The 27,073-nt window shown below is 42.4% G+C and overlaps 1 protein-coding gene across 1 annotated transcript in view; it reads right to left on the bottom strand.

Annotated features, from left to right (window-relative positions):
- The window catches only part of adarb2 (adenosine deaminase RNA specific B2 (inactive)), a 383,590-nt gene that overhangs the window by 187,136 nt on the left and 169,381 nt on the right, over positions 1 to 27,073 (bottom strand). Inside the window, exon 4 of the mRNA XM_041183928.1 lies at positions 4,401 to 4,515. Coding sequence (XP_041039862.1) covers positions 4,401 to 4,515 — 115 coding nt within the window. The remainder of the gene's footprint in view (positions 1 to 4,400; positions 4,516 to 27,073) is intronic.

The following is a 27,073-nucleotide window of genomic DNA, read 5'->3' on the forward strand; positions in this document are numbered from 1 at the left end:
CTTGTCAGTAGTTGTGCTGATTGTTACTTGCCACTTATCAGGAGAAGCTTGATTGCTGTCTAGGGTATTGATGAGTGCAGGCACATACTGCTCCAGTATCTGAGGAGTTGCAAATGGTGAACATAGTGCAATCATCAGCGAATATCCTCACTTCTGACCTTATGATGAAGCAACTGAAGACGGTTGGACCTAGGACACTACCCTGAGGAACTCCTGCAGCAATGTCCTGGCACTGAGATGATTGGCCTCCAACAACTACAATCAGATTTCTTTGTGCTAGTTATGACTGGTGAACAGTTTTCCCCCGACTCCTATTGTCTTTAATCTTGCTAGGGCTCTTTAATGCCACGTTTGGTCAAATGCTGCCTTGATGTCACAGACAGTCACTTTCATCTCACCTCTGGAATTCAACTGTTTCTCCATGTTTTGACCATGGAGCTGAGTGGCCCTGGCGGAACCCAAACTGAACATTGGTGAGTAGGTTATAACTAAGTGCCACTCGATAGCATTGTCAATGACACCTTCCATAGCTTTGCTGATGATCGAGAGTAGGCCAATCACATGATAATTGGCTGGATTGGATTTGTCTTGCTTTTTATGGACAGGATGTACCTGGGTAATTTAACATGCTGTTGGGTAGATGCTAGTGGTTGTAGCTGTACTGGAACAGCTTGACTAAGGATGTGGCTTGGTTTTGGGCACACATCTTCAGTTCTATTGCCCAGATGTTGTCAGACCCCAAAGCCTTTGCAGTATCCAGTGCCTTCAGCCATTTTTAAATATCAATTGTAATGAATCGAATTGACTGAAAATTGGCAGCTGCGATCTTGGGGACCTCAGGAGCAGGATGAGGTGGATCATCCACTCCGCACTTCTGGCTGAAGATGGTTGCCAATGCTTTAGCATTGTCTCTGCCATAATTGAGAATGGGGATGTTTATGGAGCCTTCTCCTCTGTTTAGTTGTTTAATTGCCCATTTGCGACTGGATGTGGCAGAACTGGAGAGCTTAGATCTGATCCGTTGGTTGTGGGATTGTCTATTTACAATTTTTAACAATGACTTTTGATAGTGGTACACAAACAGCAACATTCATCAGTTAATGTCGCAACTATTGTTGTCAGCCTGGGAGAACACTGAATACCTGATACATTTAACTGGAACTCAATGGACTAGAGCTGTCTTCTGGCTGCCAAGCTGTGGAATTGTGCAAACAGCTAGGTAAACAGTGCTGATTAATTATTAACAATAGAGACAGGAGAGACACGCTTGTCACTGTGGTATTCTTGGATTCCAGCTGGATTATTGCATGGAGGGACACAGAATATTTGTGAAGTGCAATTCAGTCGACTATAATTTTGAACAATGACAATGAGTATCTTGCGATTGTAGTCTTCTGTTGTTTGCGTCAAAGGGAAATGCAAGCAAGCAGGTTCAAAATCCATCGAGTAATTCAGTGCTGAGGGAAATAAAATTCATCTTCTGTCAAAGAGCCTACGAGTCTACAAAAACAAACACCTTGTTTTCTCATTTATAGCCTCTAGGATAGAATCTGTTGATTTATGCTTCATCTAAGGAACTTTAACTCACTCCTTAGTTCTCAATATCATTCTATAGTACATTTTGACTTCTAACATGGTCACAGATTTTTCTTACGTCAATAGACATGGCATATAAAATACAAACTCCATGCCTCTTTTATTTGACTCCCACGTGTAATTCATCTGCCTGCCTCAGATTGACAAATTTCCTTACAGCATAAACTTCCAGGTAGAAAAGCAGAGGCAAAAACCCAGGAATCATTACTTTAGATGAAAGTGTGGGAGTGTAATAAGGGAGCAGAAGTTCCAATTAGTGAAAGGTAATTTTCAGACTGGCATTAGGAAATTCTTTGTCACATTCTCTGCCCCCTAATTTTACTTCCACCATTTAACTGAAAGCAATGATTCTGGGTTAACATTTTTCTAAACTGTTAATAATCTTATATATGTCACAGTTGCTCCATATGAGCCTCTTTCTACCTCACTTCCTCTAAACCTATCAGTGTAACCTTCTATTTCTTTCCTCCTCCTTATGCTTATCTAGATTCCTATTAAATACATCTCTGTTTTTCTCCTCAGCTTTTCCTTGCGGTAGTTAGTTCCCCATTCTAATCACTCTGTAAAGAAATTTCTCCTGAATTCTTTATTTAATTTCATGGTGATTATCTTATATGTATGGCCTCTAGCTTTGGTCTCCTTCTCAAGTGGAAGCATCTTCTCTTCGTCTATCTTTCAATTCATGAGGTACATCCTTTATGTGTGTAGCAATTTTGTCTGCAATTATGCTTCCCACTTGCATACATTCGCTAACTCGTTTTGTAATTTTTGAGCTGCCTCCTCTGATTCCGCTGCTCCTCAGTATTGGTATCATTTGAAAACTTGGCCATTTTGCATTAAGCTTCTGAATCCAAGTCTTTTATGCAAGTTAGACACAACAGTGGCCTCAGGACTCTGCCTTGAGGTAGCCCATACAGTCTTAAATCCCCACTCCAACCAAACTTCTCCAATAAACACCCATTGTTTTCCAAGCTTCAGCTATCCTTAGCCATTTCTAAGGCTTGCCTTGAATCTTCAGACCTTTGAGTTTAGTGTACTTTCATGTGGAACTTGTGGAAGTCAAGGCACACTGTTTTACAGGACTTGTCACAGGTTAGGCAGGCAGCATTTTCTCCTTCTGATTCCAGGCTGACTGCTGTTAATTAGGTTATTGGTGTACATGTGATCCTGTACAGGTTTAGACCTGATAATTGATTCCATTATGCTATACTAGAAAGTTAGGTTAATGGGTTTGTGTTGCCTGTGTCTGTTTTGTCACCTTTTTTGAAGAAGGGCACAATATTAGCCACCTCATTTATATTTTTAAAAAAACACATTGATTTTCCTTAGGGTGGCTTTGTTTAGAAGCATCTTGCTCATGTCTTCCTTGTAAATATTTGGAGGAAGAATTCATTCAGAATATTAACTATTTTGGGATCACCCGCAATTTCAAACATATTTATGTCTTTCTATGAACTTCACTGGTCTCTGACTAGACCCATGGTGTTGTGGCACTATATGCCACCCAACTTTGATACCTGTTTCTTCATTTCCAGACTGATCAAGAATGACACTGATTGTATTAACATTAGAAATTTGCAGTGAAAACCAAATAGCATATCATTAAATATTACAGATAAAGTACTGAAAGCTAAAAATAAACAAGCAAATCAGATAAAACTTCCACATTCTCATTCAACTTTTTGATTTATGTAAATCCCTTATCAAGGAAAGGATTTACCAGAACTCAGGAACTCAGTATTAATACAGTAGAGAAATCATTCTCCGAGGATCTGGAGGTCAATTTCATGTTTTGGAATTTATGGGATATTTGCTCTTCAATGCAAATTTATATCATTTGCTTGAATTTATAGGTGGCTGACTGATAGGGTTGCCAACTGTGATTAAATGTATCCTGGAGGTTTGATCACATGACTTGCCCCCCCCACCCCCTGCACCGCTCCAGCCATTAGTCATCCAACATATCCATCCTTGTGACACACTGCCTTCCTAAGCCAACTGGAAAATAAAGACTCATTACCCAATTGGGTGATACTTGACAGTCAGCCAAACATTCTTTCTTCAACCCCATTTGCAATATTTTTATATCTGGTAAAGAAAATTGTTCAAAGAAAATGACAAAAAAACCCTTTTTTAATGTCCTGATGATTTTTCTCCAGGGTTGCACATGCAGTGACCTGGAGATTGATCTCCAATTCCTGGAGACTCTAGGCCAATCCTGAAGGGTTGGCAACCTTACGATTGACTATGGACAATGAAAGAAAATCTGTTTATCTCTTGTCTCACTCAGGGGTAGCTAAGTTGGCAACTCCCTGCCACAAATTGCTGGACGATTTGCACACTAATAATGGAATGTGCTTTAATACACACATCATTATTTTTCCAGCAAATTCTGGGCTAATTTTTCAATTCTATCAATGTGGGGTCCTTATCTCGAGGAACTGTATTTGTTGCTTGTGAATTTAGATGCTTGTCAGAGATAATCTAAAGGAACCTAAAACCATAACTCGGTTCAGCTAAAAGATAACTTACATAAAATATTTGAGCAGCGTTTGATAATTCAGACAACTACAATTGTTTAGAGCATGCAACAGCTATGAAACGTTAAAATAATTCTTCAAGGTTCCACAGCCAGCTGAAAAGGAGTAGTATATTCTTCAAGTCTAAACAGGCTTTCAGAAAATAGACTAGACAATAAAAATACATTAAGTAGTTTATACTAAAAGGAAAAAAAGGAAGAATTCTCCAGGATACCACATTTTGTATTAAGGAAACATAATCCGCAGGGTTTAGACTTTCCTTACCTCTTGTCATTACGATTCCTGCCAGCACCTTATGCCGCGCATGTGAGGAGGTCAAATTGTCTGTCAGCTCTTTGAATTTCTCTGTGACCATCTGGAATACTGCATCAGCAAACTCCTGAAAGACACAGGTACATTTTATTGCTGTGAGGCTGGTTTTTTTTGTGCATGATCTTATGTTGTCCACCCTGGTACAAATACTGAAGGCTATCTGTTCCATGGTTCTTTCTCTTCCTGAGCAATTGTTGAAATAAAAATACAACCAGTACACTTTTGGTTCCATGCTAAATGCTGGATAATTTCACTTACCAATTGAGTTGTTTTCTACCTTGAAGAGCAAGGCAATGAGACTAGTCCATTCAGTGTGCAATACCAACCCACATATCCTCCCTATTTGTTATTTCTCTATCTTCACTGCCATCTCCAGTTAGGTGCTATGATCTGTTATTAATCTTGCCTTCATCTTTCTTATGCACTTTTTATACTACGTGCAAGTTTTGACTCTTTTTAATGATTAATTTCTTCAGGTTAAGATACAAATACATGTAGTTGAATCTAGCAAATGCAGACCAGGTTTTGCATATCCTTGGGTAACACTTTGTATTTTTCTTTGTTTTTGAGAGTAAGATGTGATGAGTGTTACTGTTCTTAGCCCATGGTTACCTGGAGTTCATAATTATAGGCGCATTTTGCAATTTTCATTACATCATCTCTGTGATAGCTTTTAATCGTATTTATAACTAATAGAAGTCAAGTAATTTTGTCAGATTTATGTGACTAATCTAGATTTTTGTGAATAATTATTAATCATGAGTATGTGCATGTGTTTGTGGATATTTAAAAAAATCTTTGAGTTATTAATTCCAGCAAATAAATAAAAACGAAAGGTTGTCTTGATGCCTTCAAAATGTGTTCACTATCTTTAAGAACAAAACCAATACAAAGAGAATTTATTAATTTCTTCCTATAAATCAATTTGAAAAAGGTAATAGTTTTCTGTTGTCCTGGAACATTTTGCATGCAGTGATACAGACCACTAACTGCTGCTCCGTACTTTCAACATCATCTTTAAATGTTCTCTAATGGATCATCACATGTTGCCTAAAAACCAATTAAGGCAGTTATTTAGAGCAGATCTCACCTGAATGTCAGAGAGGCATTACCTGTTTTATTGGAGCCATTGAACAAATGCTGCCTAAATCAGATTTAATCCCTCCTACCTTCTCATATTAATGATTCATCTATGTTTATATACAAGTATCATTAATCGATGAGTCATTTGACTATCATTCATAATGATATGCAAAACTTGATCTATTTTGAGTGATTGGATTAATATTTGAACTTTAAAAAGGCTAATTACACTATACAATGCATGTGATTTAATGGAACACAGCAATCTATATATTTATTAAAGTCCTCTGTTTTGTTTGTCACATTGTCAGGGCATCTTCGGACTTGCGGAAGACAATCATCCTTGTTAGCAAGGGATAGCCAATAACATGTCAGAGGTTATACCTGCAAATCACTTTTTAATGTGAACACTTATTTGACGCAATTTCATGATTGAAAGAATATGCCAGGATTTACCAATTCTGGCCCAGGGCCCCTTTCTGCATTCCTGGAGAATTAATGAAAACAAAACCATTTTTAGGAGCCAAACTGAATATTTTTTGTATTGAGCCTCAAAACAAGATGAGTTTGTAAAACACAAACTTTCTGATATTTCCTTCTGAAGTAATTTCGTCAAAAAGGACAACGCAAATTTTAAATAATTACAAGATAAGATACTACTAATATGAAAACCTTAATAAAAGGTTTTATAACCAAATGTAAAAGTTTTGGCACCATTTTCATGGTAGTTGTAGACAGACTTACAATGCTCAAAATTATGGATGTTGTATATCAGAGGGCGTTAAATTGCAGTAGAAATAAAATCTACAAAATGCTGATGGCAACTCTGAGAGTTAATACCATAGAGAATGTCCCATTCGATTGGAAACGTGCCAACTGGTTTCAAAAATTAAAATAAATAAACCTAACTCACTAGAGGCCCATTTAGTCTCACTTTGATAACTCAGTTCACTTGGTTTCAGAAGAGGCAGATCCGCCTGCCAGCCCACTCTTTTTGACAAATTTACATCCTAAGTGAATGCCGGAAAGTCTTATCACACGGTGTCAGTCCTCTGGAAAGCCTTCATTAATACTACGACAGAGGCTCACAGCTGTGCATAAACCAGGTAAAATTTAAAGGTGAATAAGGAGCTGGATGGAAGAGAACCAGTCAGCAGCTATTAATCCAAGGAGTAAACCAGGGAGCTGTACTGAGTGCAGTAACCCAGGGACTAATATTGAGGTCCCTACAGTTTCTAATCTCATCTTTGCATTCAAATCCCACCATGGCCTTGCACCACCTTATCTCTGTACCCACCTCCAGACCTAGGACCCTCCGAGATTTCCGTACTCCTCCAATCCTTGCTTCCTGCATATCCCAGTTCTAGTTGTTCCATCAATGGCGCTGGTGCTATCAACTGGTTCGGCCCCAAGACCTGGAATTCCTTCCTTAAACCTTCCTGCCTCTTGACTTCTCTCTCCTCTTTTGATATGCTACATAAAACCACCTCTTTGACCAACTTTCTGATCATTTGTCCAAATATGTACTTTTGCGGCTTGGTGTCAAATTTGTTTGATAAAGTTCCTGTGATTCACCATGAGATGTTTTACTACATTAAAGACATTACTTAAATGTGCTTTGTCGTGGCTGTTGTAAATAAATGTCCTGGAATGCAAACTGATCAGATTAGGTGAGAGGGCAATGCAGCCTGATGGATCAGCTAAGTAGCTAAAGGAAGCCTTATATGAAGTGAGCAGAACTATGGAAAAGGACATTCAGTACAGATAAGTACAAGTTCCTACACATTGGCACAAAAAATATAGGACATATTTAATTAATGAATGATGTTGAATTGGCTCAGGTATGGTAAATGTTGGGTCTACTATGACTCCCAGGTTTCTTCCAGCCTCTCCCCAAGCTAGCTTATGATTTACCACATTAATACCTTGAAATTAGGCTCAGTTGGTATTAGCATATGATTGCTTGCATGAAATTCCTTTGACTGCTATTTCAAGGAAGCTGCTGATCTATTTGAAATAATCAGTTAGCCTCTCTATTAAATGGCAAGTAAAAGAATTTTGAATGAATTTGTTTAAGCGCTCCTACACTAATATTCAAGGAGCTTAATTCGAGGTATAAGAGTTGACTTGGTGATAAATTAGAGGCTGGGTAAGATTGCCTCCTTTGCTGAAATGGAGCATTTATGTGAGTTAGATGGCACAGAATAATTTTACCCGTGATGCAGATTCTTCCCAAGTATAATGAGGCAATTCTATCATCTGTCTTGGCTATTTTTGAACTTTTCTCAAAATATTCCCAGCCACATATTAAAGCAGAACATCTTAATTTTATTTTGAAGATGTTCGGAGAGTTGATCTACTTTGAATTGCCCTGCTTTGACACGACTTCTTTATGGAACAGGATTCTCTTCATAATCACATTTTAAGGACTTCTTCCTTGGACTGTCTGCTTCAACATAGCTGTGATAGAATTTGGACATCTTTCTCCCCCACCTAGCATTGTTTGACCACATCTCTGTCACTCAGATGTGACAGCATTTCAAAACACTTGTCACTATAGAAATACACGTCTGCGGCATCTTTGGATTTGCATTGTATTACAGTCTTGCAAGCCATTATGTTTCAAACCGTGTAACAAAATTATATGCAAACAAAATTCCAGAGTGTTTACATACAAATCTTGCACCTCTATCTTTTTTCAAATCAACTTTATTTCCCCTGCACATCCTGATGGAAGTGACAGCTTCAAGTTCTGCTGTCTTCTAAAGCTTTGAAAGTTGCCCGAAATATAAATTAAGAACACAACTCCAGATTCCTAACAATGGCACATTGCAGTTATTGTAGTCTCTGTGATGTGATTTTATTGGGATTTTCATAATGTGGGCTACTTTGTGCTGGTTTTAATAATTTTCCACATGACTTTGGAGGGCTGTAGTCTGTGCTATGTGCTGGCAGCGAGAATAGAGTCAGGCAGAGATTTAATTTATGAGTGTATCACCCAGGAGATGCAGTTGATAACAAGGAGTCACTTGGAAGTATTTTACAGTCATCTGACTGAAGGAAGAGAGAAATATCAGCTATCTATAAGACTTAGTTGTTTTTGTTTGGAAACTCAACATGAATAATCACATTTATCTACATAATCATCGTTTGAACACCTTCCTCATGACACTAATTGTCTGCTTCGATTGTCTTTTAGGTTGATGCAGTATTAGGTACCTGATTGCTAACCAATTTTGCTACTACCACTTGTACACTGACAATCACCAAGGCCGTCAAGTTTGGATGGGAATTTTATAAACCTATAAATCATTGTTCATTATATTATGGTTTGTGGTAGCACATACCTGCTGAATCTGCTCAATGTGATCTTCTCTTTCCAAGTCAACATAATGGGTAAGGTCAGCTTTTCTCCCACCCCACCCCGCCCCCCATAACTGGGAAACATCAACCCTTTGAGATCCGCAGTGGGGTGAAACAGGGTTGTGTTCTGGCATCGGCAAACCCTGGCATATTCTTCTCTTTGCTGCTGTCATATGTCTTCAGGTCATCTACAGTTGGTGTCTACTTACATACCAGAACTGACAGAAAGCTGTTCAATCTTGCTCGCCTGAGATCCAAGACAAAGATGCATCAAGTACTCGGTTGCTGTATGCTTACAATGCTACACTAGAGTATTTCATACAGAGGAACACTTTCAGCAACAAATGGAAAGATTCTCTCATTCCTGGAAGGAGTTTGGTTTTACCATCATCGGCAAACAAATGTCATGGTCCAGAATGTTGCCATACCACCATCGAACAGCATGAACAATGTGATGCCGGAGGTTGTTGATAGCTTCACATATCTAGGCTCCACAATCACCAGCTGTGTGTCACTTGATGCTGAAATCAACACATGCATCACAAAAGCTGCAGCTGTTATTTCCAAGCTGAGTAGGAGAGTGTGGAACACCAGCAACCTGACAGAATAACAAACTATGATTCTACCAAGCCTGCATCCTCAGTGCACTCCTCTACAATGGAAAGTCCTGGACAATACGCTAGGTAGAAGAAAAAACTGAATAGTTTCCACCTTTGCTGTCTCACACCTTCCCTCAGCATCTCTTTGCAGGATAAGGTCACCAGCTCAGAGGTCATGGAGCATGCTAATTCCATCAGCATATACTCATTGCTAAGCCAACATCATCAGCACTGGCTCAGCCATACTCATTGGATGGATGACAACTGTATAACCAAAGACCTTCTGTACAGTGAATTGCCCACTGGGTCATGACCTCCAGGGTGTCCATACTTATGCTACAAGGACATCTGCAGTGAGATATGAAGATTGCAGATATAACACTTGTCATGAGGGTATACCCCTTTATTTTTGAAAATATCAATTTTTAACTTTCAACTGACTGGAAATTTTGCAATTTGAACTGATACAGAGCAAACAGCTTAAAAATGCAAGGCCACATTCCAATGTGAAGGTGAGCAACAAATAAATCACCCTTAGGGAAGTGTGAAGAGAGACATTTGCTACAAACCAGGCACCCATTGAAACTCATAACTGTCTAAGGACAAAACATTAAAAAGGCAAAGTATTGGACAGACCCACCCAAAACCTCTTGGAAATACACAATAGGTGAAGTATTTCAAGACAAGGCTGCCCAGCCACTTGAGAGAGATTCAAGTGACACAGGCAGCGTCAAGAAAGTCTTCAGCAGAGGAACAGTCTGAAGGCTGCTCCCTCCGCCTCTTGAAATAAGTGAGTTGTCTGGTTTGAGAAGCTAATGCTACCAAAAATCTACCAGCGAACTAAAATCTCATAATAACTGCAACATCTTATACATCTGACTGCATTCAAGAGATCCATTTACCAAATCAGGCAACAGAAGCCATTCTGTGAATCACAACTGTTTTATTGTTAAACTATAGCTCAGTATTAATACCATTTTCCACTCTTCCCTTCTGAATCCTTTCCCTGTGCAAAAGCAAAAACCCCACCCCCTACCAGGGCAAAACCCAGCTCTTTGGTACAGGCTTCAATGAGCATCACCTGCTCTCAATTCACTCTGAAGTTTTCCCGCTTTACTCTTAAAGGGACCTTCATTTCTAACATTGTTACAAAACCAACTAACCTAAGTTTTAAAAAATTCATTCACAGGATGTGAGCTTTGCTGGCTGGGCCAGCATTTATTGCCCATCCCTAGTTTCCCTTGAGAAGGTGATGGTGAGCTGCCTTCTTGAACCGCTGCAGTCCATGTGGTGTAGGTACACCCACAGTGCTGTTAGGAAGGGAATTCCAAGATTTTGACCCAGCAACAGTGAAGGAACAATGATATCGTTCCAAGCCAGGATGGTGAGTGACTTGGAGGGGAATTTCCAGGTGGTGTTCCCATCTATCTGCTGCCCTTGTCCTTCTAGATGGTAGTGGTCGTGAGTTTGGAAGGTGCTGTCAAAGGAGCCTAGATGAATTCCTGCAGTGCATCTTGTAGATGGTACACACTGCTGCTCCTGTGCATCAGTGGTGGAGGGAGTGAATGTTTGTGGATGTGGTGCCAATCAAGTAGGCTACATTGTCCTGGATGGTATCAAGCTTCTTGAGCATTGTGGGAGCTGCACTCATCCAGGCAAGTGGGGAGCATTCCATCACACTCCTGACTTGCTCCTTGTAGATGGTGGACAGGCTTTGGGGAGTCAGGACGTGAGTTAATCATCACAAAAACAGAATTATCTGGAAAAACTCAGCAGATCTGGCAGCATCGGCGGAGAAGAAAAGAGTTGACTTTTCGTGTCCTCATGACCCTTCAACAGAACTGATCTTTCTTTACAAGGAGAGGGAAATATAAGCTGGTTTAAGGTGTGTGGGGGTGGAGAAGTGGAGTGGGGGGGGTGTTAGGGTAGGAGCAGATCATCAAAAATGTCACAGACAAAAGAACAAAAGAACACAGAGGTGTTGAAGTTGGTGATATTATCTAAACGAATGTGCTAATTAAGAATGGATGGTAGGGCACTCAAGGTATAGCTCTAGTGGGGGTGAGGGAGCATAAAAGATTTAAAAATAATGGAAATAGGTGGGAAAAGAAAAATCTATATAAATTATTGGGGAAACAAAACAAAAGGAATGGGGAAGAAACAGAAAGGGGGTGGGGATGGAGGAGGGAGCTCAAGACCTAAAGTTGTTGAATTCAATATTCAGTCCGGAAGGCTGTAAAGTGCCTAGTCAGAAGATGAGGTGCTGTTTCTCCAGTTTGCGTTGAGCTTCACTGGAACAATGCAGCAGGCCAAGGACAGACATGTGGGCAAGAGAGCAGGGTGGAGTGTTAAAATGGCAAGCGACAGGGAGGTTTGGGTCATTCTTGCAGACAGACCGCAGATGTTCTGCAAAGCGGTCACCCAGTTTACGTTTGGTCTCTCCAATGTAGAGGAGACCACATTGGGAGCAACGAATACAATAGACTAAGTTGGGGGAAATGCAAGTGAAATGCTGCTTCACTTGAAAGGAGTGTTTGGGCCCTTGGACGGTGAGGAGAGAGGAAGTGAAGGGGCAGGTGTTACATCTTTTGCGTGGGCATGGGGAGGTGCCATAGTTGGGGTTTGAGGAGTAGGGGGTGATGGAGGAGTGGACCAGGGTGTCCCGGAGGGAGCGACCTCTACGGAATGCCGACAGTGGGGGTGAAGGGAAAATGTGTTTGGTAGTGGCGTCATGCTCTAGTTGGCGGAAATGGCGGAGGATGATCCTTTGACTGCGGAGGCTGGTGGGGTGATAAGTGAGGACAAGGGGGACCCTATCATGTTTCTGGGAGGTAGGGGGTCATATCCCCTCTTTGCACTCCGAATTGCTTTCTTAAGCTCCACCCTGCACTTTCTGTACTTCACTAATGCCTCTGCTGATTTGCTCCCCTTGTACCTGCTAAAAGCCTCTCTATTCCTTCTCAACATATCCTGAATATCTCTGGTCATCCATGGTTCTCTGGGCTTGTTACTCCTTCCTATTACCCTAGACGGAACATATTGAGTCTGTACCCTCCCCATTTCCTTTTTGAACACCCCCACTGCTGTTTTCCCCACTAGTAGCTGTTCCCAGTCTACCTTGGCCAGATCCTGCCTTATTTAACTAAAATCCGCTCCCTCCCAATCCAAAATATTTTTTTGCAACTTGTCTATTTCTTTGTCCATAACAAGCTTAAATTGTACCATGTTGTTGTCGCTAAAATGCTCCCCCACCATCATCTCAGCCACCTGTCTGGCTTCATTCCCCAGAATTAGGTCCAGCAATGCGCCGTCCCTTGTTGGACCCTCTACATATTGACCTAAAAAGTTCTCCTGTTCACATTTTAAGAAATCCACTCCATCCAAGCCCTTAACATTATGTCTATCCCAATTGATGTTGGGAAAGTTGAAATCACCTAATATAATTACCCTATTGTTATTGTTTTTACACACCTCTGCGAATTGTGCACATATTTCCTCCTCAATTTCCCGCTATCTGGGGTTTATAATAAACACCTAACAATGTGGCTGCCCCTTTTTTATTCCTAAGTTCTACCCACAAAGCTTCATCCGATGCCCCCTCCAAGATATCATCTCTCATTACTGCAGTAACTGACTCCTTAATTAATAATGCAATGCCTCCTCCTCTTTTACCCCCTTTTCCTGTCTCGCCTGAAGATTCTATATCCTGGAATTTTGAGCTGACAGTCTTGCCCTTCCTCAACCATGTCTCAGTGATGGCTACTGTATCACAATTCCACGTGTCAATCCTCACCCTTAACTCATCTGTTTTACCTGTCATTACTCAATACTCCTGGCATTAAAGTTGAGGCCTTCCAGCCTTGCCTTACTCCTTTGAAACTTACTGCAGCTATACTCCCTCTGACTTGATTGTTTTATTGAATTATGATGTGTCACTATTCTGTGTTCCCTCCCCTTGTCGAATTAGTTTAAACTCCTCCCAACAGCAGGAGCAAACCCACCTGCAAGGATGTTAGTCCCACTCTGGTTCGGGTGTAGACCGTCCCGCTTGTACAGGTCCCACCTTCCCCAGAAACGGTCCCAGTGATCCAGGAATCTAAAACCCTCTCTACTGTACCAACTTTTAAGCCATGTATTCATCTGTGCTATTCTCCTATTTCTGTGCTCGCTAGCGCGTGGCACTGGGAGTAATCCAGAGATTACAACCCGATAGGTCCTGCTTTTTAGTCTACTGCCTAACTCCCTGAATTCTGATGCATGACCTCATCCCTCTTTCTACCTATGTCATTGGTACCAACATGTACCATGACCTCTGTCTTATCACCTTCCCCCTTCAGAATGCCCTGCAGCCTTTCAGTGACATCCTGGACCCTGGCACAAGGGAGGCAACACACCATTCTATAGTCATGTTGATGGCTACAGTAGCACCTATCTGTTCCCCTGACTATAGAATCCCCTATTACTATTGCTCTTCCTCTCTTTCTCCCATCCTATACAGACAGGCTGCTTGTGGTGCCAGAAGCTTGGCTCTGCCTGCACTCCCTGGAGGAACCAGCGCCCTCATCAGCCTCCAAAATGGAATACCGATTTGCGAGTGGGAATCCAGGGGACTCCTGAACTACCTGCCTGTTTCTCTTGGACTGTCTGGTGGTCACCCATTCCCTTCCTTCCTCAAGTCCCTTAAGCTGTGGTGTGACCACCTCTCTAAATGTGCTATCCACGATGGTCTCAGACTCACGGATGCTTCACTGTGTCCCCAGCTGCTGTTCCAGCTTTTAAAGCCGAGCTTCCAGGAGCTGCAGCTGGGCACACCTCCTGCACACATGCTGGTCCCGGGCACTTGAAATGTTCCCGACTTCCCACATGGAGCACGAGGAGCACACCACGGCTTTGAGCTCTCCTGCCATGACTTATCCCTTTAAATTAAACCTTTTAAATCAATTACTCTAGGGTCCTTCTTTCCTGATCCTCGTTACTTTAGAATATACAAACTATAAACCACAAAAAGGCCTTAAACAATAAGCGATAAAAGTAGTAAATACTTACCCAACCTTACCCACTACTTACCAGTCATTTTTCTCCCCTGTAGCCTCTACTGCTACAGCAGGGCAAGACTACTCTCTGAAGATTTAAGAAGTCGGATCGCAAAGAAAAAATACAAAGAGTACCTCTTCCCCTCTGTACCAAATTCCCTCTGTGCACTAAATTGTCAATGCCCACACTCACTCTGGCTGTGTTTCAGTCAGGATGAGGTCTCTCCCCTGCTCATGTGCAAGCTCACTAATGATAAATATGGCCTATAAATTGTCTTCAAACAGTTATATTGGATGAAATTCATCAGAGTGATAATAACCACACATGCCTAACAAAAACTGGACTGTGTGCAGTTAAAATGACTTATCTACCAATTTCCTGCCTGCTTTGTGCCAATCCTAATGTTAATATGCTCATCTCAGCAGGTAGCAAAGACTCGTCTCTGATATAGTCCTTTAGTTGTCAGAGCCAGTCAGGCTCTAATAACATTATGGCCTAAATAGGGAAACTGCTGTGGCTTTTCTGCTAGGTGAAGAGAGCAAGAGGAGGTTTCGGGAGCAGAAGAGGCCACCAAAGGTAAGCTTTTTTTGCTTTCCTTGTCAGGCCAGGAGGAATGGGAGTACTCTTCTGGACTCCACAAGGAAAGTTTAGGCCTTCTCCATCCCAGAGCTTCCCCTCCTTCCCTCTGTCTGCACTTAGCTTCTTGCTGATGAAGCTTCACTTGGTGCCAACCAACGACCTCCTGCTGCCAGAACATCTGCTCCTATCCACTGACCAGTCTCCACTTTCTTCCCCAACTCAGATGTTCGGCTCACTGGTGGAATGCAGCAGGAGGCCGCGGCATTGGAATTGCTGCCAACACTGGGATGTGGGAAGTCTACTCTCAAGAGCAAACTGACAGCTTCATGTCAGATAAGAGCTGGGTTCACCAGCAAGGAACCACCAGGGATCTGTTTGGGAGCGAGGAGCAGAGTGTATCCGGGAACATGGTGGCTGAGAGGATCACAACAGGAGGAAGCAGCAGGGAAGACACTTCCTTTTTGATATTTAGTTGGTATTGGACGCATTGAAGTTCAAAAGGTAGCGCCTTGCAAAATTTTTTCCATTGAGCTAAAAGGTTCTGGACGATGAACCTTGTAATTGTGCTATTGAGAGGGCTTAATTTGATTTTAAAAGATATACATCTCAACCTTTGACTGGCCTTTGACAAGGAAGTGTTAAAGCTTAAAGGGATTATTGCTGCATTGGCATATTTTTAGGCAAAATAAGCTCCCGCTGCTGTGAGGAATAGCCTGAACCAAAAGCTCATCATGTTAAAAGTGCCTTGCACTGTCCGCTGGAGGTTATAATGGAGATGGAGAGGCTCATGTTATGTTTGCTTTCAATGCCAATCTGATCAAATGCATTGCACGCTCCATATATTTCAGTCTGTCCACACTGTTAAGGCCACCAAGGAATTTCAGCAAAAAGCAAACTTTTGGAAATTGGTAAAAATTTTCTCAAGCGCAAAATTCATTAATAAACACCTCTCAAAAATTATGAGGCATAACTGATGAAAATGTCATAAATGTAGAAGCATAGGGAACTAAGAAGAAAGCCTTCTCTTGCCTCCGTACGATCCACTGGACTGCTCAACTAATGCCTTAAATTTCCAAGGCTAGAGAATATGGCTCAGATGTATCATTATGAAATGTTACTGTTATGAGTACTTGACTGGGCTTAACAAGTTAGAAGTAATTTTCTAACTGTGTGCTTCTGACTAGAAGCCTTGTCTGTTGGAAACAGACAATGAAAGTATCAGGTGACTACATATGATTTTCCAGCAGATGGGGAGGAGTTTGCTTGATGGGCAAGTGCAAAGGGGAAAAGTAGCAGAGGAGAGATGGAGTATCAGTTTGCAGAGGGCTCGAAGGTGGCTTTTTGAGGAGAGGGTGTGAGAATATGGCAGTTTTGAAAGTGAGGCAGTCAATAGCTAAGGAGAGGGAAACATTTACAATGGCAGCAAAGGTCCTCATGTTTAAATCACTTCATGCCCTCTCTATCTCTGTATCTTTTCCAGCTCTACAACCCTCTGAGAAGCCTGTATTCCTCTGACTCTGGCCTCGTGGGAATCCCTGCTCCCTTTGCCCCATCATTAGCTGCCATGCCTTCAGCCCCCGCATTGTGGAATTCCCTCCCTAAAACTCACTACCTCTCCACCTCCATCTTTAAGACCCTGATTAAAACCCAACCATTTGACCAAGTCTTCGGTCACTTCTCCTAATATCTCACTTGGTGTCAAGTTTTATCTGATTAGCCATCTGCTGTTTTTTTTCTACATTAAAGGCGCTACATAAATGCAAATGGTTATTGTATAGCAACATGGATTTAATTACAAAATAATGACCATTGCCCCTTTATGGACTGATGATTATTTCTTTCTGTTTCAGCTGGGTGGTGTTATGAATTAAATGTAGTCTGATTCTATCAGTCTACTGCAGTTGGCAGTGATACAGTAGTGCATTTGATTCCGAACTTTATGCTGGGGAGAGAATAGACACAAGAATGATAATCTTCACAACTATGGTGTGTGAATGCTGATGGGATTTCCTCCCACTCAGTTCTTAGAAGATCAGCTCATTGTTTCCATTTGAATGTAAATAGTTCTCAGTCCCACTCAAGAGTTTGCAAAGAATGAATCTCAAGTCTAACCTCGGTTGACAGAAATAACATTTTAACGAACTGAGCATTAAAAAGCCCACATACAAAATTCTAACGCATCTGCTGCTGCATTTACCATGGCTCTTGCCCATTGTTCATAAAGGAAAAAATGATTTGGTTTTACGACCCCTCAGGATTCATTCTTGGAATTTATTGCTAAGGCAACTCACAATGCCAATGCCAATTTTGCAGAACTCTTCTCAGAGTCAATATTGTGTGTGCTAACAAATGTCAATAGGTGCTCTTTAACCCAAGCACCTTTTCTTACAGGGACCTGTCTGAGGTTGTCTACAGGTGTTGAATAATTTAAAACATGCAGCAGGTTTCTGACAAAGGGATTGTTTCCAAAACAGGATATCAAAGATTTTCTTCTGATCAAACACAAAGGCTTTAGTTTGGTACGATGCTGAGGAGAGACTGTGACAGTGGGTGTAGGGTACTATTGTTGTTGACAATTCTGGAATATGTGGAGGGAGAAGCAGAGGTGATGTTTCAGGCTGATGACGTTTCACCAGAACACTTTTGAGTTCTAATTTTGAAGACCCGACTGGGTTAAGGTCAGCAAGTTAGGTAGGGGTCAAGGGACATCTACCTGGTAGACCAGAGGCTTCCGATTGGTTGGATGCATCCTGATCTTTTCTGTCTATTGCCTCTTAGTTCTCAGCCTCATTCATTATCTTCAGTTTTTTACTCAGAGAGTGGCAAGAATCAGGAACTCTCTACTAGATGGGGTCGTTAAGGCAAATGTATTCAAGGGGGAACTAGATAAGTGCATGAGGGAGTAAGGAATAGAAGGATATACAGGTAGAATTGTTACAGCACAGAAGGAGGCCATTTGACTGGTCGTGTTTGTGTAGATCTCCAAATGAGCAATGCACCTAATGCCAGTTCCCAGCCTTCTTCCTGTAACCCTTCCTCCAATCCATGGCAACCAGGTGGGAGGTAGTTAAAATTGAAGCCTTCATGAAATACAAATTTGAACATAGAAGGGAAGCTATTCAGCTTGCCTTGTGCACACTGAATTTGGGCCACTCTTGGCAAGTTGAAATTCAGTAGCCTCATTTTTTCACAGTTGTCCTATACTCAGTTACATTGTCTCTCTTTAAGTAAATACCCGGCACCCTTTTGAATGCTGTAGTTATTTTAGCATTCATCATTGTTTATGGCAAAGCATGCCACCTTTCGATAATTCCTTGCAGCAGTTGTGCTTTCTACCTAATGATCTTCCTGAAGGATGAACTGTGTTATGCTAAGATTGTAGCTATGTATAGGAAAACAGTAAACCTCACTAATTAGATATAATATAAAAGATAAATTGATTGAGGCTGTGTACTTAGTGTGGCTGCTCAGCTGAAAGCAGTATGGATCTGAGAAGCAGGCACAGAGGTCATTCATTGTAATGATAGATGATTGGGAGCACTGTGACTCAGAAGACACTGTGATATCTGTGGCCAAATCCCTATTCTAGGGTTCCACTGAGCAAGGCATTACAGTGGGATATAACTGTCACATCAATTATACAAGATAGTAAAAATTACATTGTCAGCTTTTGCTTTAAAATAATGGGGAGAATTTTTCCTATGGTGGGCGGGAAGGGGCGGGCGGGGGCGGAGCTGATTGGCGCCCGCGCTCAGTTGCGTGCCGCCATTTTACATGGGCGGGCCAATTAAGGCTCAGTGCTGCCTGTGTGGGCGGGAGGAGGAGGGAGAGTCGGGGCCTGTGCATGTGCGTGAAAGAGCATAGCAATCCCCCTGAGACACGGAGCTGCCTTGGGGAGATTGAATAGATAATAAAACATTTTAATGAATGCCAGTGTCACATGAGTTGGGACATGATTATGAAGTAAGGAAAATTTATTTAGATGTTTTATAGAAGCTTCAAGAAACCTCATCCTGCCCGTGGATGAGGTTTCCTGAAAAATGCGAAGACTGCTTGGGTTTTATGCTTGCTCGCCAACCTTAAGGTTGGACGGGCAGCATTTTAAATACTTTAATTACTTTCTTAATGGCTTTAATAGGACGTTGACATTTCGATGGGTACACAGCTGACTCTGGCGCGCGCCTGCTGTACGAAATATCAAGATGACACGCGATGACATTGGGACGCATGCCCGATGTCGTTGCGCGTCATTTTATGCATTGGCATGTCAGGCCCGCCCCCACACGCCGACTGGAAGATTCAGCCCAATATAAAATATAAAATTCAAAATGTCTACTCTCAAGTGAAGTGCCAACTCTCATCAGAAACTATTTAGCAGCATGAGTTTTGCTGGATTGGGCACATGAAAAGGAAGTGAACTTCACTAGTTCTCTGGTGAGACCAAAAACTTCAAGCAGCATCTTGCTCATGTTCATACACATAAGGTGCACTGCAGCATGGAGTGGTGGGATGCAGGTCTATGCCTGCCATCTTTCAAACTATAGCTTATCCAAACTGCGCTCACTCACCAGTTAAAGAAAACAAAGAGACAACGTTGTGTGCTGCGATTATCTGGGTATTCATAACGGGTTTATAAAAATGCACTACCCATGAGTATTTTCAGCTCTGTGATGCCCCCATCCTCCCCCACCTCCCTTTCCATACATTATGTTGTGCTGGTCTCTCATGTGACTGCAAGCCTTTCCCCATCGATATCTATTGCACTTCTCATGCTGGCCCCGATGTGGCTCCTTATTAAGTATGACAGATTCCTCACTCTTTTTGCTCTCACTGACAGTCAGGATGCTAGTGGGAGGAGGGGCTATTCCAACATCTCATGTGATGTGAAATGGGTCAACTTTTGCTGGGAGGATCTGGTGGAGAGGAGAGGAAGCAAGAATAGGGTGATTTTCCAATTGTATTCCTGACTTGGAGTTGGCAGATGCGAGGCGAGGGAAAAGGAAGCAGTTTCTGGAAACTGGAAAATGTAAATCAATGAATACTTAAACCACATATTTGTGGGTATGAGTTTCAAATAAATTACCACGTGAGGCTCTTTAGAAAAAGAGTAGCAGATAGCCCAGCAAAAACAGACCATTGATAGTCCTTCCATTTGCCAATGAACTGAATTAAACTTGATGTTAAATTGTACACTGTTGTGCTTTTCATTGTTGAGGAATCTATAGATGAAGCAGCACAAAAACCCAGCTTTGCAAACGTCTGCAATAAGTTAGACTGTTATGTTCTTTTAAAGTTCATTCTTTTTTGGGATGTCAGCATTGTTGGCAAAGCCACTACTGTTGCCCATTCCTAATTACCCTTGAATTGAGTGGCTTGCCAGGCTATATCATTGAGCAAATTGTCAACAAAATTACCATGGTTTGGAGTCACATATAGGGAAGAATTGTCCCCTCCCCCCCCACCCCATTACGGGGGAAGTGCAGGTGCAGATGCAGGCAGGCGCACCTCCGATCAGTGCCCCCTATTGGGGGCGCGTCGCCACTTTAAGTGGGCGGGCCAATTAAGGCTATGCGGTCCCTGTGAGCGGCGGGGGGGGGGTGGATTCCCTCGACCGGGAGTGCGCTCTTTCACGTATGCGCGCGAAAGAATGCACTGATCTCCCTGAGGCTAAGTGCTGCCTCAGGGAGATCACCTCAGAATTAAAACTTTTAAGACAAATGTTTAAAAAATTTCCCTGGCATGCTCCCTCATGTGACACTGTCACATGAATTGGGACATGTCCATCACTTTTACTCAAATCTTTATTAAATATTTTAAAACCCTCATGAAACCTCATCCCATCCGTGGATGAGGTTTCACGCTTTTTCTTAAGCCCGCCAGGGCTCCCGGCCTGCCTGCCAACCCGAAGGTCGGACGGGCACGTCCATTAATCATGTTAAGTACTTTTTAAATGGCCTCAATAGGCCATTGACAGCTGATTTGGCTGCTCCCCCGCCGACCTGAAAATGGATTTGACGCGGGGTGACGTTGGGAATTCCACCCGCATTGGCAAGCGGGCCCCACCCCCGCTCACCGACCAGAAGATCGTGCACATAGGTAAGGATGGCAAATTTCCTTCCCTAAAAGGTATTAGCGAACCAGATGGGTTTTATGACAATCGATAGTAATTTCATGGTCACCATTACTGAGATGAGCTTTCACTTCCAGATTTATTAATCGGATATAAATTCTATCAGCTGCCATTGTGGGAATTGAACCCACGACCCCAGTAATCTTTGTTCAGTGACATTACCACAATGCTACCGTCTTCCCTAGAGAGTTTTGCCAGCCCAGGAACAAGTGGGGCAGCAAGATTTGAAGGCTACCATGATAGAGGAGCCAGAGGTACTTTGAAAATCAACCAGAAACCAGAAGGTTCAACAAACATACAGACCTGCTGAGTTTTTCCACAGATGCTGCCAGACCTGCTGAGTTTTTCTAGTATTTTCTGTTTTTCTTTCAGATTTACAGCATCTGCAGTATTTTGCTTTTATCAACAAACATCCATTCACTTTACAAACCAGTCCATTGGGAAACAGTATCAGGGAAGGACCAGAGGTCCGAACTTTCTTATGACAGCACTGAGTTTGATTCCCAAGATGCAGACCAAGACTGAATAGGGTGATTAGTTTGCTGCTTGATGAGCAGTAAATCAAAGTCAATAGAAAGAGTTATGGTCATTAGAAAAAGGGACTATGTCTATGTAAAGTGGCCTCTTTTGGATACTCGAAAATGACAGCCAAGACCTTGCCAGTTGTAATACATTGGAGAAGGGTTCTAGTACATGTCGCAGCCTATAATATGTACTACTCAGGTAATTTTGTCCATAAATTTGCATTATTTTCCAAATGTGTTCTGCTCTAGTGATTAACTGATTTATTTGTATGCAAATCATGTATTAGTATTTCCCTCATTTTCACTGTCAGCTTTGCCAGGAACAATAAAGTTCCATCTAAGACCACAAAAGGAGTTAAGGTGAATTTTGCTATTTTAACTAACTGATAGTCAGTCTGGCATAACTAATATGCTAATTGATTCATATTTGTTAATTGGCACCCTTCACTTGTATTCACATCCTTGCATGGCAGGATACTAAAATCAGCTCTAAAATAACCAGCTAAAGAACCAATTAAGTAGATCTGATCTTGTATTAACAGTGCTATCAAGCAGCACTTGTTTAGCAATAACCTGCTTGGTGATGCTAAGTTTGGGTTCCACCAGGGTCACTCAGTTTCTGATCTCATTACAGCCTTGGTTCAAGCTTGGAAAAAAGAGCTGACCTCCAGAAATGGGGTGAGAGTGACAGTCCTCGACATCAAAGGAGCATTTGACCGAGTGTGGCATCAAGGAACCCTAGCAAAACTGGAGTCAATGGGAATCAGGGGGAAAACTCTCCGCTGGTCGGAGTCATACAGAGCACAAAAGAAGATGGTTGTGGTTGTTGGGGCTCAATCATCTCAGTTCCAGGACATCACTGCAGGAGTTCCTCAGGGTAGGGTCCTCGGCCCAAACATCTTCAGCTGCATCATCAATGACCTTCCTTCTATCATAAGGTCAGAAGTGGGGATGTTCACTGATGATTGCATAATGTTTGGGACCATTCATGGTTCCTCAGATACTGAAGCAGTCATTGTCCAAATGCAGCAAGACCTGGACAATATCTAGGCTTGGGCTGACAAGTGGCAAGTAACGTTCATGCCATCCAAGTGCCGGGCAATGACCATCTCCAACAAGAGGGAATCTAACCATCGACCCTTGATATTCAATGGCATTACCATCACTGAATACCCCACTATCAATATCCGGGGGGTTATCATTGACCAGAAACTGAATTGGACTAGCCATGTAAACATTGTGGCTACAAAAGCAGGTCAGAAAGCTAGGAATCATGTGACAAGTAACTCATCTCCTGACTCCCCAAAGCCTGTCCACCATCCACGAGTCAGGAATGTGATGGAATATTCCCTACTTGCCTGGATGAGTGCGGCTCCCACAACACTCAAGAAGCTTGACACCGTCCAGGAGAAAGCAGCCCGCTTGAGTGGTACCACATCCACAAACATTCACTCCTTCCACCACTGACGCACAGTAGCAGCAGTGTGTACCATCTCAAAGGTGCACTGCAGGAACTCACCAAGGCTCCTTTGACAGCACTTTCCAAACCCACACCCACCACTATCTAGAAGGACAAGGGTGGCAGGTAGATGGGAACACCACCACTTGGAGGTTCCCCTCCAAGTCACTCACCATCCTGACTTGGAACTATATCGTCATTCCTTCACTGTTGCTGGGTCAAAATCCTGGATCTCACTTCCTAACAGCACTGTGGGTGTACCTACACCGCATGGACTGCAGCGGTTCAAGACCTCATCACCTTCTCAAGGGCACCTAGGGATGGGCAATAAGTGTTGGCCTAGCCAGTGACACCCACATCCCGTAAATGGATAAAACAAAAACTCAATTTGTGGACACTCGGTTTTGTGATTGTTATGATCCACCCCCAGGTGAGGCTCCCCAAAGTTGTTGATCCAGGTGAGACCTCTCAATTTGTCTCTATCTGGCTGTTGTTATGCCCCGAGTGAGGGGGGATGAACTGGCTCCCTGCCTTTATTCAACCCCCACCACCCTCCCGTCCCCCACCCCCACCCCACATTGGTCGCAAAAAGATTTAATTTTAAAAAAAGCCTTTTATAGATACGTTTTACCCAGACCCAATCATTCTGGTTTTCAAGGAACCAGTTTGATCAGACTTTCTTCAGTAAATGATAAGAGTAAGTTTATTAACTACTAAAGGCAAGAAAGGATAAAATACACGCATATACTGCCGTACAGGTTAAAAGTAAGAATTTAGCTTGAAGTGTATATACACACTTATAACACACAGAACATCCCTTGATTCGTGGGCAATAGGTGATTTAGCGTTGCAGCTATTGTGATTCGAGATTCCAGTAGAGCTGACTCCGGTAGATGGACAGTTGGTTTTGAGGTTCCAGTAGTGTTGAATTCAGTAGAGAGATCAGGATACCTGCAAAATGGTGATTTGCAGGGGTACTGTGTGTGGCTGTCACTTGTGAGTCAAACTTCTAGCACTTGAGCTCTTGCTCAGAACACCCACCAACAGACAGACACCAGGGGAACCTTTCGGCTCACTTTCAACCTCTTATTTGTACATTCCTATTGCGAAGTGAATTTACAAATCTGTCTGGGTATTGTTCACAGGATTTCTTGATGAGATGATACTCATCTCCCATTATATCCCATTGTCTCTACCAGCAGGAGAAATTAGTTTCTGAATGTCTTTGGAAGTAACTTGTCTGGCAACAGGGTGGGGTTCCATTACCTCTTAGGGAGTCACCCTGCAGCATTCCAGCCAGTGGTTTGTGTGCATTTTAAAAAACTCAGGTCTATTTTTTAAACTCCAATATTTCCAGACGCAATTCGATGTTTTACTTTCATTATCGTGACAATAATGAAGGCTGTGAGGAACTTAAAGAGCAGTGAGCTATTGGAACACCAGACACTCTGACTTTCTCTACAAGTCACACACCATCCTGATTATGTTATCATTCCTTCAATGTCACTGGGATATTATTGCTGGAATTCCCTATCTGATGCTGCTGTGGAGCACGATCATTACATGGTCAACAGCAGTTCAAGGAGAAGCCCTGCCACCACTATCCTCCTAGGTTAACTAGGGATGGGTTTTAAATGTAACTTTAGGCCATAAGATGCAGGAGTAGAAGTAGGCCATTCGGCCCAGCGAGTCTGCTCCACCATTCAGTGAGATCATGGCTGATCTGATAATTCTCAACTCCATTTTCCTGCCTTTTCCCCATAACCCTTGATTCCCTTCCTGATTAAAAATCTGTCTATCTTAGCCTTGAATATATTGAATGACCTAACCTCTCCAGCCCTTTGCGGTTAAGAATACCACAGATTCAGTACCCTCTGAGAGAAGAAATTCCTCCTCATCTCTGTCTTAAATGAGTGACCCCTTGCTCTGAGATTATGTCCACTGGTCCTAGACTCTCCCACAAGGGGAAACAACATCCCAGCATCTACCCTGTCAGGCCCCTTTAGAATCTTATATATTTCAATAAGGTGACCTCTCATTCTTCTATATTCCAATGAATACAGGCCCAATCTACTCAACCTCTCCTCAGAAGAAGATCAACCTAGTGAACCTTCTCTGGGCTGCATCCAATGCCAGTATATCTTGCGTTAGATAAGGGGACCAAAATTGTGCACAGTATTCTAGGTGTGGTCTAACGAGTGCCTTGTATAGTTTTAGCAAGACTTCCCTATTTTCATACTCCATTCCCTTTGAAACAAAGGCCGACATTCCATTTGCCTTCCCTATTACCTGCTGAATTTGTATGTTAGCTTTTTGGGATTCATGAACAAGGACTCCCAAATCCTTCCGTGCTGTAGCTTTTTGCAGTCTTTCTCCATTTAAATAATATTCAGCTCCTCTATTCTTCCTGCCAAAGAGCATAACCTCACATTTTCCCACATTATATTCCATCTGCCAAGTTTTTGCCCACTTACTTAACCTGTCTATATCCCTCTTGTGTCATCTTCACCACTTGCCTTCCCATCTATTTTTGTGTCATCTGCAAACTTGGCGATAGTACATTCACTTCCCTCATCCAAGTCATTAATATATATTGTAAATAATTGAGGCTCCAGCACCTGTGGCACTCCAATAGTTACAGGTTGCTATCCTGAAAATGCCCCCCTTATCCCAACTCTCCGGCCAGGATTTTGCTCTTGTCGGTCGGCCTCGGTGGGGGCTAGTGGATGCAGCCGCAAAGGCGACCACTGACTGTGATCGGGCCCCCGTCTGCGATTTCATGCTGGAGGGCCAATGAAAGCCCACCCAGCGTGAAACACGCGCTGCGGCGCTGCCGGGTCAGGGTGGGAGGAGGGCGAGCACGCAAGTTCGCAGTTGCGCGTGGGTGCACACAATGATAGCTCCCTGAGGTACAGAGCTGCCACAGGGTGCTGAAGATTTAAAAATTGAAAAATAAAGAATTTTGAAATGTTAAAAAACATGTTCCCGCTCATGTGACTCTGTCACATGAGCAGGGACATGTTATGAATGTTATGAATGAAATGTTAACATTTTTATTTCATTTTTAATTGCTGTTAGAAACCTCATCCCACCTGTTGATGAGGTTTCCTAAAGTATCCAAAGGCTGCTTGGCCTTTTCGCCTGCCCGCCAACCGTAAGGTTGGACAGGCAGCACCAAATTTAATTCACTTGGTACTTTAATGGCCTTAATAGGCCTGTTAATTGTCAGCAGTGCGCTGCTGACTCCCGTGTGCGCCCTCCAACTGAAATATCGCGCAAGTGCACAATGACCCTCAAAGTTTATTTTCTCCCTCTTTATTATTTTTTGGTCATCTTTTGTCGGTTTTTAAAACTTTCCCAATCGTCTGGCTTACCATGAACCTTTGCCACATTATATGTTTTTTTCTTTCAATTTGATATTATCCTTAACTTCCTTGGTAACCATGGTTGGTTTATTTCCTTTCTTGAATCCTTCTTTCTTACTGGGATATATCTTTGCTGTGAGACATGAACTATTTTCTTAAATGTCTGCCATTGTTCATCAACCTTTCTGCTTTTCTGCTAAACTCCTTTCCCAGTCCACTCAGCCAACTCTGCCCTCTTTCCTTTGTATTTAAGTTTAGCACAGTTTCGTTTCCGACCCGAGTTTCTCACTCTCGAACTGGATGCTAAATTAAGCCATATAATGGTCACTGTTTCCTAGGGGATCTTTTACTCTGAGATCATGTATTAAACATGCCCCATTACACATTACCAGATCCAAAATAGCCTGATTCCTGGTTGGATGCACAACATATTTTCTACGAAACTGTCCTGAATACACTCTATGAATTCTTGATTGTGGTTACCTCTGC

The sequence above is a fragment of the Carcharodon carcharias genome, chromosome 3 (assembly GCF_017639515.1).
Source record: "Carcharodon carcharias isolate sCarCar2 chromosome 3, sCarCar2.pri, whole genome shotgun sequence".
Lineage (NCBI taxonomy): Eukaryota > Metazoa > Chordata > Chondrichthyes > Lamniformes > Lamnidae > Carcharodon > Carcharodon carcharias.